Below are 13491 nucleotides of genomic sequence, written 5' to 3' on the forward strand. Positions count from 1 at the left end.
GCTTTGTATAATAATAAATAACTGTGCGGACTTTACAAATGTCAAAAAAAAACAAGGACTCTCTTTTTTTCTAAATTGCATATTTCTTTCATGTCTCGATCCCTTTTTTCAAATACATTTAAAGCAACTAAATCCTACAGTCGATCTATTTGGACAGGTCTAACAGCTACAGGCCCTTGTATAGAAGAATGTGTTCAAGTAGCCAAAAGTGGAATACGTGAAAGACCTGAGATGTGCGTAGCGCTGCTCTCAAAATCTTTCTCTCCTCACCATTACCAAAAATTCCTTTCTCAAGTCCAAGAGCAGATCAACCCAAAGATCCTTTTAGGTGGTATTGTGGACCGTGTACCCGAAGTTGGTCACGGTATTTCCTTTTGGGTTGCGCATGACGAAGTCATTGTTCCCTTCACAGTCGAGGACAGTAAAGATAGACTCAAAGTGCGAAGTATCTCTGTAGGTCGTTGGGGACGCGTCGAGGAAACGTCACGATTAAAGTATCAAAGTGCTCATGTCGATAAGATGGGTTGGAAGGGTTTCGGATCGATCAGTAAACCAGCACAGCCATTTGAGTTACCGGCCGGCTTGAGTAAAGATGCCACGCCCTCGTTCTTTTTTATGGTTTCTGATAATGAGCCTGATCAGCTACTTCAAACATTAGATCATCATTTTCCTCATACACCCAAAGTAGGCATCATTGGCTCCTCAACACCCTTTATCACCGGCACACCTTATACACTATTCAATGGTGAGCTGTTAGGGTCGGGTATTGTTGGGTTCGCAGCCTTGAATTCACCCACCAAAGCCGCGATTTGTGTGGATCACGCCGCGCTCGAAAAGATTGGCGAACCACTCAAGATTACGCGGTGTCGAGGCAATGTGATATTGGATCTGGATCAGGCAGGAGCTACTGGCCTTTTATTGAAATTGATTCATCAAGATCGAAAGGCATCCAAAGATGAAGAATTTTATTTGGCAGTCTATCCAACCGATGCACAGGGACAAGAGGAAAAGATGACTGTCAGTCGAATTACAAGTGGTGATCCTAGCAGAGGCAACATGTCTATTGACACAACGGCTGATCTTCAAGTGGGACAAACCGTGCAGGTAAATCAGGAGAGGAGGAGCTTATCCACAAAGAAATAGACGTGTTGATCTCCCTTTCTGCTTATAGTTTTTAAGGAGAAAGCCATTTGACGAGCGTTTGAATATTCTCAGCAATACCGACAGCAATGAAATTTTACTCAGTGTGGGAGACAAGGATCATACGATTGACATGTCGCCTGTTCAAATACCAGAAAAGACAACTCTTGTTGAAGACACATTTGGTGGCATGAGTGAAAATGGTATTATTGTTGGCCGAAGTTCTTTAGCTACCCAGGTGCTTAATGTTCCTTATTCAAATCTCACTTTTAAACTTTCCACATAAATTAAATTCTATAGAAGCTTTTTTTTATTATAAATTACAAAATTTATTTATTGTTATTCTTCTTTCTCTTTTTCGTGGTTGGACCATCCTTCAGACCTGATGCACTTGTAATAGCAAATTCGCTTGCATTATCATAATTTCTCTTGATCATAACATTCTTATTTCTTGGTTTCTTTATGCCTTCTGTTCTCTTTACCATAGGCTCGCGTCTCTTCTTGGAGTCCTTTGTCTTTTTGCCCTTTTCATGGATATTGGAGGGTGCTTCTCTTAAAGCAAAAGATTTAGCCAAGTGACCCAAGTGAAGTCGTTTCACATGGAAAATGTGCTTTTCGGATGCTGGATGAGTGGCATAAGCACGACATGTGGACCAAAAGGCTTTACGAGCCAATTCCATGCGCTATATTAACATACAAGAATAAGAATCTCTTTTTGAACACTAGAATAAACTTACATCTTCGGCTGATAAAGAATAATTTTCCATCGTATTTTGTAAATGCTGGGCTGGTGTTTGATAGTCATCCTTATTTTCTGCAAGATTTTTCAGGATGGTCTCCATGGTAATTTGCTCTAGGAAAAGATCTTGTGCTTTCAAGATATCAAGGTACTCTATTTCACTAGGTAAAAGGAACAGGGTAGCTTCACCCACTCTGCCAAGACGAGCTGTACGACCTGCACGATGAACATAATCTTTAAGATCGGTTGGTACGTCATATTGAATAATACGATCTACATTTGGCAAATCCAAACCACGGGCAGCAACGTCAGTACAAAAGAGTACACCAGCACTGGCCTTGCTAAATTCAGAAAATGTTTCAGAACGAATTTGCTGATTCAATTCGCCGTGAAGACGGAACACTGATTTCTCTCCAAGAAGAGTACTTATTTGGCTGACAGGTTCTGGTTCATTCTTCTTTTTGTCTTGCTTCTTATTATTTTTATTGAGCTTAAATTTACCGGCGTTTCCTTTAACTACTTTACTGAGGGCTTTCTTCATCATGTCAGTTTCAGTCTCTTTTGCGTTCGTTTCATCATCGCTGTCATCTTCAGAATCCTCATCTACAATCGGTTTACCGGCATGCGCGAACAAATCATAGTGAAAATCAACAGAATCACAGCAAGAGAAAAAGACAATGACCTTGCTTTTCAATTGCTTTCTTTGATGCTTGTCATAAAAGCATGATCTAAGAAGGGCCAATAAAGTGATGAGTCGCAATTTAGCAGGTACAATAGTATATGTCTGCTTCAACTGGTTAGGTGTACTAAACTTCATTTCTTCCTCCTCCTCTTCTTTGCTTTCAGTTGTATTGAGCGCCTTGAAGGCATCCCTTTTAGCATCAGTGCCACTGATAAAAGCTGGATTCACCAAAGACCAGCCAGCGAGTTCTTTGACATCATCTCTTAATGTAGCTGAACATAAAATTGTTTGTCGTCTTTGAGGCCAAAATTTGCTAGACATGGCCTCTCTGTATTTCGGCAAACACCCAGCCTTTGTACGTTGATCGATAATGTTCATAATCTTTTTGAGCGACTCTTCAAATCCAAGATCCAATAAACGATCAGCTTCGTCTAAAACAAGCCACTTTAAGTTGCGTATATCAAAACTCTTTGTGTTTTCCAAATGATCCAACAATCGACCTGGTGTGCTCACCAGGACATTGATACCCTTTCTCAAACGTGCCTTCTCTTTAGCCTTGGAGTCTCCTCCGATAACAATGCCGGGTACAATCCAATGAAGTCGACGCATGTTTTCATCTTTAGGTCTGGGCAGGTTTACAAGTTGACTCAAGACACCAAGGACTTGTTGTGCCAATTCTCGTGTGGGCGTCAAGATGATAGCGACTGTGCCCACAGCACGATCACCAAAAGGTTGTTCGCTTTGTCTGACTGCGTCCTTGGGTGCGGTTGACACCTCGATCAATCGATTGATGATGGGTAATAAGTAAGTCAATGTTTTTCCTGAGCCTGTCTGTGCTTGCACGACAACGTCCACATCCTCATTGGTGATGTTGATGAGTGTCTGCTGAACGGAGGCTGACGGCCCCAAAAGCACCGGGATCGCCTTGGATTGTACATTGGTAGGGGCAGTGACATCAAACTTGGTTGAGAGATGATCTGCCAGATCAGAGTGGATACCTATACCGGTAAAGGTACTTGAATCTACCATGGGAGCATTGCTTGCTGCTGATCGATTACTGTTTTGAACATTCTTTTTGGTGTAAACAGTAGGTATCTGAGGATTGGAAGAAAATAAAGAGGATATCATTTGTACTTTGCCATGGATAACTTTAGTATTAGACACAGAAGGTGTTGAATCCGGGTTTGATCCTTCGCCCCCTTCTTCTCTATTTGATCCATTTTCTTTTGTGTTTGTTTTTGGTGCATGTCTTTTTAATGGCACTGTTTTCGCTCTTTTTTTAGCAGGAAGAGGTGCTGAAGCACTGGGTTGTCTGATATTTAGCAAAAGACTATCGTCATCCATTGTAGAGATCTATAGATTAAAGTAAAATAAAAAAATTAATGAAAAAGGCTTTTTTTGATGTCCTTGAAATAATTAAATCTCAGGTCGAGGATCACAAACTGCGTTTATAGTGTCAAAAGGGTGTGTTTCATCAACTTTAATAAAGACATGAAAAGCCACATATACAATATGCATATTTCAATAAGCGCATGATTTTTTATTGTAAACCCTTTTTGTTAACAATGTTACCCTACAGTGAAAAAGATATTTCCTTTTAAGGTAAAAGGACGTGTATTATTTCTCAGCAGATGATTATCATTTTTGTTTATCGGCTTTCTTTTCCTTTTTCTCTTTTATTTTAATTCTATGCCTACAAGCGAAGAAGATTCGGAAGAAATCAGACCTCTTCTAGAATTGACTCTGACTTATCGAAGATCAGTTTATTGGTATGCTTCGATGGCCGCAGTAGGTGGCTTTGTATGTGGATATGATACAGGGTCCATATCAAGCATCATAGCCTTGCCAATATTTCAAAAACTCTTCTTTTTGGATAAAACGCTTGCTTATTATGAGAGTATTTTATTAGCATCCTTTCTGGTTACTTCAATGATAGGCGCTTTTATATCTGGATATTTTTGTGGTATATACAATTGAAGGGATTTTTTTTTTTTTTCGTTTGTCCTTTTTTTTTAACAGAGATCGTACGCTAGATAAGATCGGTCGAAGAAATTCGATACTTTTTTCATCTTTTTTGCTCACGATCGGCATTATACTGGAATTAGCTGGGATCAACAGCCGTGTTTTATTATCTGGGCGTCTTGTTGCAGGTCTAGGCACGGGTCTTATGACTAATGCCATCCCACTGTATCAGTCAGAGATATCACCGCCTGACATCAGGGGCCGATTGGTCAGCCTTTACTCTTTACTTGCGTCATTTGGTCAAATGGCAGGATACTTTATCACGTTTAGAAGTAGCTATATCAAATCAAATTGGTCCTGGAGACTTCCATGGCTTGTTCAACTGATTGTATCCATCCTCTTTTTGTTTTCTGTTTGTTTTCTACCGTACTCTCCCCGTTGGTTAATCAGTCAAGGAAGAGAATCTGAGGGCTTGATGGTTTTGGCTAAAGTACACGGTCTTTCAAAAAATCACTGGCTTGTCCAAAAGGAATACAAGGAAATTCGATTGCAAACTGAGGCAGATAGAAAAAATGCCAATGAGCAAAACTATGCTCAGTTGTTTAAAGTGCCTAATCTTGAAAGGACTCTACTTGCCTTCTTTATCTCGATCGCTACTTGCTTTACCGGAAATGTCGTGATTTCTTACTATGCTCCTCACATCTTTAAAAATGCTGGTTTAGACGATGTTTCCATTTCACTAGCCCTCACAGGTGGTATTGGCTTACTATCACTGATAGCCAACATGATATCGCTCAAATGGTGGGTAGATATGTGGGGCAGGCGCGTCCTTTTTCTCACAGGTTCAGCCATTTCAGCCATTTGTATGATCACTGTCGGCTTTACATTTTACTTTTATGCAAATTGGATAGATGATGAGATGGTCTTGTCTAATGCACGAGCGCGGTATGTGATCATATTTTGCGTCTACTTATTTTCAGGATCCTTTGCAGCTACATGGGCAGTCGGTACCTATGTCTATACAGCAGAGATATTCAGCTTGAAATGCAGAGCCAAGGGTCTCTCGCTGACTTATGCCATCAGTTGGGCTGGTAGCATCGTCATCACTTACTTTACACCATTCTTCTTGGCTTATTCGATATCAGGTGTATATTTTTTCTTGGGTGCATGCTCTATACTGACCCTTGTAGTGGTATATTTTATTCCTGAAACAAAAGGCAAAACTTTAGAAGAAATAGATGCTATGTTTGAGAAACATTAGTTATCTTAATTTTTTTTTCTCAAATAAATTATTGATCATTGAAATCACTGCTTGAAATGAGTATTTTTGTACTCTATAATTAAGCAATTATATTTTTAAATCAAATGGAAAATAATTAGCGTATCTATTTTTTTTTTTCTCTTAGAATTAAGGGGTCTTTTAATATTGAAGGCTTTAATGAAATGATAAATCAATGAATACCAATTCAGTAATTAATTCATACTACAAAAGTATTTCTTGACTCTACAATAATTAACATCAAATTTTTGAAATTGCTAAAGCTCCATCGTTATCATGAGCAAAAACTTTTTTAAAGATTCTGCATAAGTCCAATTAGAAGGGGATGCCCTAGTACAAAAAGACACAATTTCAAACCATTTATATTCTTCAGCGCTAACGATATTTAAAATCATTCAAGGGTACAACAATAGTTGTAAAGTTCATTCTCTGTTAAATAAAGAAACGCATAAACTTTAAAAGATGGAAAAGGAATAACTATGTAGCTTGATGACAATGTTAATGTTAATTTTGTCAAACAAATATTTTTAATCAAGCGCTGTTAGATACAGCAGCGTAGTAAAAACCATTCATATTTATTTATGCCAATAAACAAGAAATATGGTAAAAGAAATTAATCAGTCGGACCGTAACAACAAGTCCAGCAATTACCAAGCTTCTTGGGATACCATCCTTCAGGACATTCAGGTTTTTTGGGATAACATGCTTTCCAACAGGAACCTTGGGCTTCAACGACATTGGGATTGAGCAAGTAGGAACCAAGAGCAAGAAGAACAATGGAGGCGATTTTCATTTTTTTGTAGGCTTGATAAAAGTATTAGATATACAGGCCAATTTAAATAGAAAAAACGAGCTTATTTATATAAAAAAAGGGGTTATAAAATTTTCCCATTGATAACATGAACTTTATCCAATGGTTGTTCAAATTGAACAAGAGGATAATAAACAATGAAAATCTTACGCAAAAAAAAGGAACACTACTTTATACGAAAGGCAAGCTACCAGTCAGACCGTTGATGTAAAAGCAAGCAATACATTGTATTTATTAACATGTTGGTAACACAGCAGCAAGTAGTTTATAAGATGTTTGTTTTAAAGGTATGTGCCATATAACGCATTATTCCTTTTATTGCGCAAAGCCCAATGACGTCGAGCTGTACATGCAAACATGAGGCGCCTTATACCCATGATTATTTTAATGCAGTTTATGCATATTTTATTAGCATATTTTTTACATGTTTCTGGATTAACTGTGCTTTTTGCTCAGCTTATTTATGCATCCATTCTATTATTAAACCATATGGCTTAGCAAGCTTTTGCAGACAAAAGTGATAACTGCAAAAGCAAAGAGCTTTGAGGGAAACTTCAAACTTGTAAATAAAAGTGATCGATGTTGGAAGGGAAAAATCGACGTTAAATAATACTGCAGGTGGTTCTATAGCTATTATTGAGAAAATAGCCTAGAGTCTAATTCTTTTTAGACTTTTATGCCAACGTAAAAACAATGAATCTGCATCCAATAAAAAACTGTTTTTAGAGACCTTAGAGTCGTATTAGCTTAAAGAATCTACTTATTTTTTTCAATGACCATTAACCATTCAAAGATCATAACATTATAGATGGCTTCCTTATGTACATTTCATGCTTCTGATTTGATAGTTATTCATGATATTGTATTATTTGTGCTTTTATTAGTTTATATGATTAGATTGTTTTGCTCATTTGTTTATTTACGTTATTCAACTTTATTTTCATGAACTTAAAGTCATAAAAGAATATAGGCTGAATGTTAATGAACGTACTGTAGGCAATAAAGGTAGCCTTGAATTGATTCTAAGGATGTTGATGGCAGCATCGTGGTTTTTATTCGTAATTCTAAATGAAATTCAACCATTATAAAAATAGTAAATGCTCCTTGTATCGAGCATAACTATTTATGTAAATGATCTTAAATCTACTAGAATACATTTGGGATGCATGTTTTTTAAACAATTATTCTAAAATATCATAGTCAAGCTCTAAAGTAATGTTATAGACCTCTTCAAAAGACCTATGTTTCTATAGTGCACTGGTTAAAAAGCATGGTGCGAAGAACGCTTTAGTCTAATGTATTTTATTGATGTCTTTGTAAACTACAAGTGACTAGCTCAATCAAGCTATTATCACGACAAGAAATCGTGCTTTAGGTTAAAGGAACTCAACAGAATATTCCAAAATAAACAAAAACGGCAACTCTCAATAACATAATAAGATATGGCTATTATCTTTTGTTGTCTTTTAGTTAACTTGAATCAATATTAAAAGTAAGACATTTTCTCAATTGTCTATCACTATTTTTTTCGATTAAACGTACCAGGCTAAACAAACAGATGGTTTTCATAATTGGTTTTGACCAAGCAAGCCAAGTTTTCGATTGGATGGCATGTGGTCATAATTGTCTCGATGCTCTTTCAGTTTTATAATGTTTGTAGCTGAGATCATCCGTCGTCACTTTGTAATGATTTACACGAACTAAAGAAGCTTAGTCATAAAAAAAAGATTGATACAAGAATATTTTGAAGTTGGACTTTTAATGAAACATAATATGTTTGTATCTTTTTTTTTTTTTTTTTTTTTTTTGTTTTATTCCACAGAATACCACTTGAGAATTCCACCAGTACAACTCCTATCTTCTTATCCAAAGTTGGACAAAATCCAACACCATCCCATTTTGTTTTTCCTGTTAAAAATGTTTCTATCTCGATCCTGTAAATGGTGTTAAATATACATGTATATTTTTTGAAATAAAATTCGTAATTACCAATCGAAACTAATTCTGTCGTTGACAGAAATGAACTGGGCATTTAAAAAAAAATTGACGTTTGTACAGCAGTCGTACGCTCAAGCGTCTGGAAGTGTAGAGGATTGCGAGAGCTGAGCGCTAAGTTTATACTATTTAAAGAGCTTTAGTTTAAAGGTACAGAATAAAATGAAGATACTTACAAATGCAACCCAACTGCTTCTATAAAGCTTACATCAGCATGAAGCACATTGTCAAATGGCTCATCTGATGGAAGTCGGTTGCTTTTTATTGCATTTCTCAACGCAGAAATACTCATGTTATTTCTGGTGATTAATTCTAATAATGAGGTGGTGGCTTTAGTTAAGCTATAAGCTTTCAGATTTGTTCTTTGCTTTAATTCAGCCAATACCGGCTCATCCATAACCATTGTAACACCTTCATCATCAAGGTTGAGCGATTTTAAACCGATCATTCTAAAAAACAAATCGTGTAAGTTGAAAGAGAACTAAGCCATAATTAACAATAACTTACTCTTGAGACAAGGATGTGGCAGCTTCAACACCGCTTTTTGTATAGGTGCATGCAATTTGGGCATTTTCTTGGCTGTGCAACTAAGCAGTGAATGAGACAACAGGGTTAGCTTGTCTTTTTTATTATATTTTTTAATAAGTTACCCTCTTTGACGCTTCAACGACATTATCAATGATATTTCGCTTATATCCTGTAATGCCGCAAAGGTTCTCTTTTTTATAATTCTAGAGTTCTCTTCAAATTGAAGAGACGCGTCCTCATTTTTTCGATCATCCCAGTACTTCGTGTATTGCGAGTAAAACTTTGTTGCTTTATTTCTTCATCCCTAAAATTAAATGTTCTAATAAATATGTATAGCTTCATATATATCAAATACTTACATTAAATAGCTTTATAGCACTCAAAATATTGCTTTGTGATTTTTTAGTGGCCTTTGAAAATTCATTAAGCAATCTTAGATAAATGCAGTTCGCTGTACCTGCATCCTTTTTATAAATATCAGCAAAATTAAAATAATCGTAAGAAGGCTCTAATAAGTGTGCTGCATCGAGCCACTCTTTATAGGGATTGTCATCAGATACTATTTGGAAGATTAAAAAGAAAAGAAAAAAGAAAAAAAGAAAAACAATTTGTTGTCGTACCTAAGAGCAAATCCAACGGTCCCGATTAGATTTAATACCCCCGAAATCAAAAAGTTGTCAGCCAACAGACCCTATTAGTGGCCCTATTAAAGTTAATAGGTCTTAAAATTTCGCCCAAAGGTATAATGTTAATAGGAATTATCAGACTTATTGTGAGATTGGAATTTGTAAGGTTTTTATAGTATAAAGTAGGCTTATTATAAAGGGTTTTTGACTTGAGACCAAGGTTTTGAATAGTGTTTGGTTCCCAAAATAGTAATAGATTGAATAGAAGTTCGCTTGTAATAAGTGACCACCAGACCTTTTTAAGTAGATCAAACTGTTTTGAGTAAATTAAAATAAAAAGACAAAATAAAAGGGATTACAATGAAGTGTATATACTTCAAGGGACTTCTTGTTCTTGGTGTTAAGTAAAATAAAAGAAAAACAAAAGAAATTTACTTGAGTGAAATTATTTAAAATAATCAAAAAATAAAGTGGTGAAGAAAGAATATTGTGAAAAGTAGGTAAGGTTTATGAAATATTGAAGTTATTTATATGTTTTTGGCTTTTCTGATTATATGCTGTTTTAGATGATTTTGTGGATATTCTATATTTTTTTGTATTCTTCTGTATTTATCTGTATTCTTGCGTATTCATGCAATAATATGTCTCGATATGCATAATCACTTACAATGCCAAAAACAGTCCAAGGTCCTCTATCGTTCCTTCTCAATAAATTACCAAACAGACTACCATATTCATCTCACTCTGCCTCTCCATGGTTTATTCGATGGCCGGTCATCTGTACTATACTTTATGAACTTGACTACCTATTCCATGATAAGGACCAACTGTCACCGCCATTCCAACCAGGGCAAAGATTCCTCGATTGGCTACCCTCTTCCCCTCACTAGTAACATTTACTTGTTTCCTCCACTCTTCCTCCCATATCTTTTTTACCCTTGATCCTCAAAGGGGTTTTTAGCTTCCATTCAATCTTTTATTGATCTGACCAGGGCGAAAACGATGCAATATTAGACATCATGCGCTCAAAGTGGTCATTAATTTTATAAATAAAAATCAAAATTTAAACGTATTTATCTGTATTCTTACGTATTTGTTTATATTTTTCTGGATTTGAACAAGTTAGATAGAGAAAAGTCTAAGGCTGCCAAAGTTTGCTGTATTGCGTTACACTATTATCTTTTATGTAACGTTGTATGTAAATCATCTTAATAATGGATCTTTAACTTTCTCGCTTATATGTCACCTCAGAATGCATTCAGTTGAGCTCTTTATACATTTAGAATACAATAAGTTGATGGATAGTTGCGTTTTTAGCTTAAATAAAGCTGAATTTTACTATGATAAACATTGCAAAACAACTTCAACTATATTGCTGAATTTTCTGACATACGGAAATATTCATCAACGCAGTTGGCAGAGTAATCATGGGTTTTGAAGTGCACAGGGTGATATCCGTATTCATAAGCTACCTGGTGAGTGGGAGCTGTCATTTTCTGGTAAGGTAAAAATTTAGCTTTGCTAGTAGTCTTGTACTTATACTGAAGAAAGCGGTAGTTCTTAAGTTAAATGACTTTAATAATACTAATAAATACACTATGGCGCATTCTGAAACGGCAGCAAAAAGATTTTTTGTTGGAGGTTGGTGATTAAAAGAAGCCATCTGCAATGAGACGATGATTCCCGGTGCGATCTCGGTTGACAATTTTACGTCCAGAAAGTGCCCTGACATAGTGGGTTTCTTCGTCATATTCAAGATTAAAGCCTTTCAAAGCAAGAAGATACTAATTTGCTACGTTTTGGAACTGTTTAAGTTTGCTGAATCGTTCTGCTATAGCTGAATAAACATCGTCAGAGCTCATGTCAATTTTAAAAAATATAGTGTAGAAATTTTAATAGGATCATAAAGTAACATCCTCACAAAAGGTATTAAATATTTAGCTTCGGCCTATTAAAGTTAATCTAATGCCTCTCTACTGTTAGGTTTGCTCTAAGCAAGCTTAGATAAATGCAGTTCGTTGTTTCTACATCCTTTTTATAAATATCAGCAAAATTAAAATAATCGTAAGAAGGCTCTAATAAGTGTGCTGTATCGAGCCACTCTTTATAGGGATTGTCATCAGATACTGTTTGGAAGATTAAAAAAAAAAAAGATACAAACATATTATGTTTCATTAAAAGTCCAACTTCAAAATATTCTTGTATCAATCTTTTTTTTATGACTAAGCTTCTTTAGTTCGTGTAAATCATTACAAAGTGACGACGGATGATCTCAGCTACAAACATTATAAAACTGAAAGAGCATCGAGACAATTATGACCACATGCCATCCAATCGAAAACTTGGCTTGCTTGGTCAAAACCAATTATGAAAACCATCTGTTTGTTTAGCCTGGTACGTTTAATCGAAAAAAATAGTGATAGACAATTGAGAAAATGTCTTACTTTTAATATTGATTCAAGTTAACTAAAAGACAACAAAAGATAATAGCCATATCTTATTATGTTATTGAGAGTTGCCGTTTTTGTTTATTTTGGAATATTCTGTTGAGTTCCTTTAACCTAAAGCACGATTTCTTGTCGTGATAATAGCTTGATTGAGCTAGTCACTTGTAGTTTACAAAGACATCAATAAAATACATTAGACTAAAGCGTTCTTCGCACCATGCTTTTTAACCAGTGCACTATAGAAACATAGGTCTTTTGAAGAGGTCTATAACATTACTTTAGAGCTTGACTATGATATTTTAGAATAATTGTTTAAAAAACATGCATCCCAAATGTATTCTAGTAGATTTAAGATCATTTACATAAATAGTTATGCTCGATACAAGGAGCATTTACTATTTTTATAATGGTTGAATTTCATTTAGAATTACGAATAAAAACCACGATGCTGCCATCAACATCCTTAGAATCAATTCAAGGCTACCTTTATTGCCTACAGTACGTTCATTAACATTCAGCCTATATTCTTTTATGACTTTAAGTTCATGAAAATAAAGTTGAATAACGTAAATAAACAAATGAGCAAAACAATCTAATCATATAAACTAATAAAAGCACAAATAATACAATATCATGAATAACTATCAAATCAGAAGCATGAAATGTACATAAGGAAGCCATCTATAATGTTATGATCTTTGAATGGTTAATGGTCATTGAAAAAAATAAGTAGATTCTTTAAGCTAATACGACTCTAAGGTCTCTAAAAACAGTTTTTTATTGGATGCAGATTCATTGTTTTTACGTTGGCATAAAAGTCTAAAAAGAATTAGACTCTAGGCTATTTTCTCAATAATAGCTATAGAACCACCTGCAGTATTATTTAACGTCGATTTTTCCCTTCCAACATCGATCACTTTTATTTACAAGTTTGAAGTTTCCCTCAAAGCTCTTTGCTTTTGCAGTTATCACTTTTGTCTGCAAAAGCTTGCTAAGCCATATGGTTTAATAATAGAATGGATGCATAAATAAGCTGAGCAAAAAGCACAGTTAATCCAGAAACATGTAAAAAATATGCTAATAAAATATGCATAAACTGCATTAAAATAATCATGGGTATAAGGCGCCTCATGTTTGCATGTACAGCTCGACGTCATTGGGCTTTGCGCAATAAAAGGAATAATGCGTTATATGGCACATACCTTTAAAACAAACATCTTATAAACTACTTGCTGCTGTGTTACCAACATGTTAATAAATACAATGTATTGCTTGCTTTTAC

At 35.4% G+C, this 13491-nt stretch overlaps 5 protein-coding genes across 5 annotated transcripts; 2 read left to right on the plus strand and 3 right to left on the minus strand.

Moving 5' to 3' along the window:
* Nucleotides 1-90: 90 nt before the first annotated feature.
* RO3G_13530 (uncharacterized protein) lies at nt 91-1143 on the plus strand (the record flags this gene model as incomplete). The annotated part of the gene is made up of 1 exon (XM_067668114.1): nt 91-1143. One exon carries the CDS (start codon nt 91-93, stop codon nt 1141-1143), a length of 1053 nt encoding a protein of 350 aa, XP_067524215.1.
* Nucleotides 1144-1469: 326 nt separating this feature from the next.
* Nucleotides 1470-3590, minus strand: RO3G_13531 (uncharacterized protein; the record flags this gene model as incomplete). The annotated part of the gene is made up of 2 exons (XM_067668115.1): nt 1470-1823; nt 1878-3590. The coding sequence occupies 2 exons, from the start codon at nt 3588-3590 to the stop codon at nt 1470-1472; spliced, it is 2067 nt and encodes a 688-aa protein (XP_067524216.1).
* A 1237-nt stretch (nt 3591-4827) lies between these two features.
* On the plus strand, nt 4828-5566 carry RO3G_13532 (uncharacterized protein; the record flags this gene model as incomplete). The annotated part of the gene is made up of 2 exons (XM_067668116.1): nt 4828-5328; nt 5504-5566. The coding sequence occupies 2 exons, from the start codon at nt 4828-4830 to the stop codon at nt 5564-5566; spliced, it is 564 nt and encodes a 187-aa protein (XP_067524217.1).
* Nucleotides 5567-6415: 849 nt separating this feature from the next.
* Nucleotides 6416-6595, minus strand: RO3G_13533 (uncharacterized protein; the record flags this gene model as incomplete). The annotated part of the gene is made up of 1 exon (XM_067668117.1): nt 6416-6595. One exon carries the CDS (start codon nt 6593-6595, stop codon nt 6416-6418), a length of 180 nt encoding a protein of 59 aa, XP_067524218.1.
* Nucleotides 6596-8475: 1880 nt separating this feature from the next.
* RO3G_13534 (uncharacterized protein) lies at nt 8476-9281 on the minus strand (the record flags this gene model as incomplete). Its single annotated transcript, XM_067668118.1, has 4 exons — nt 8476-8547; nt 8817-9057; nt 9116-9187; nt 9259-9281. 4 exons carry the CDS (start codon nt 9279-9281, stop codon nt 8476-8478), a joined length of 408 nt encoding a protein of 135 aa, XP_067524219.1.
* Between the last annotated feature and the right edge of the window lie 4210 nt (nt 9282-13491).

Source organism: Rhizopus delemar, genomic scaffold, assembly GCF_000149305.1.
Source record: "Rhizopus delemar RA 99-880 supercont3.12 genomic scaffold, whole genome shotgun sequence".
In the NCBI taxonomy this organism is placed as follows: domain Eukaryota; kingdom Fungi; phylum Mucoromycota; class Mucoromycetes; order Mucorales; family Rhizopodaceae; genus Rhizopus; species Rhizopus delemar.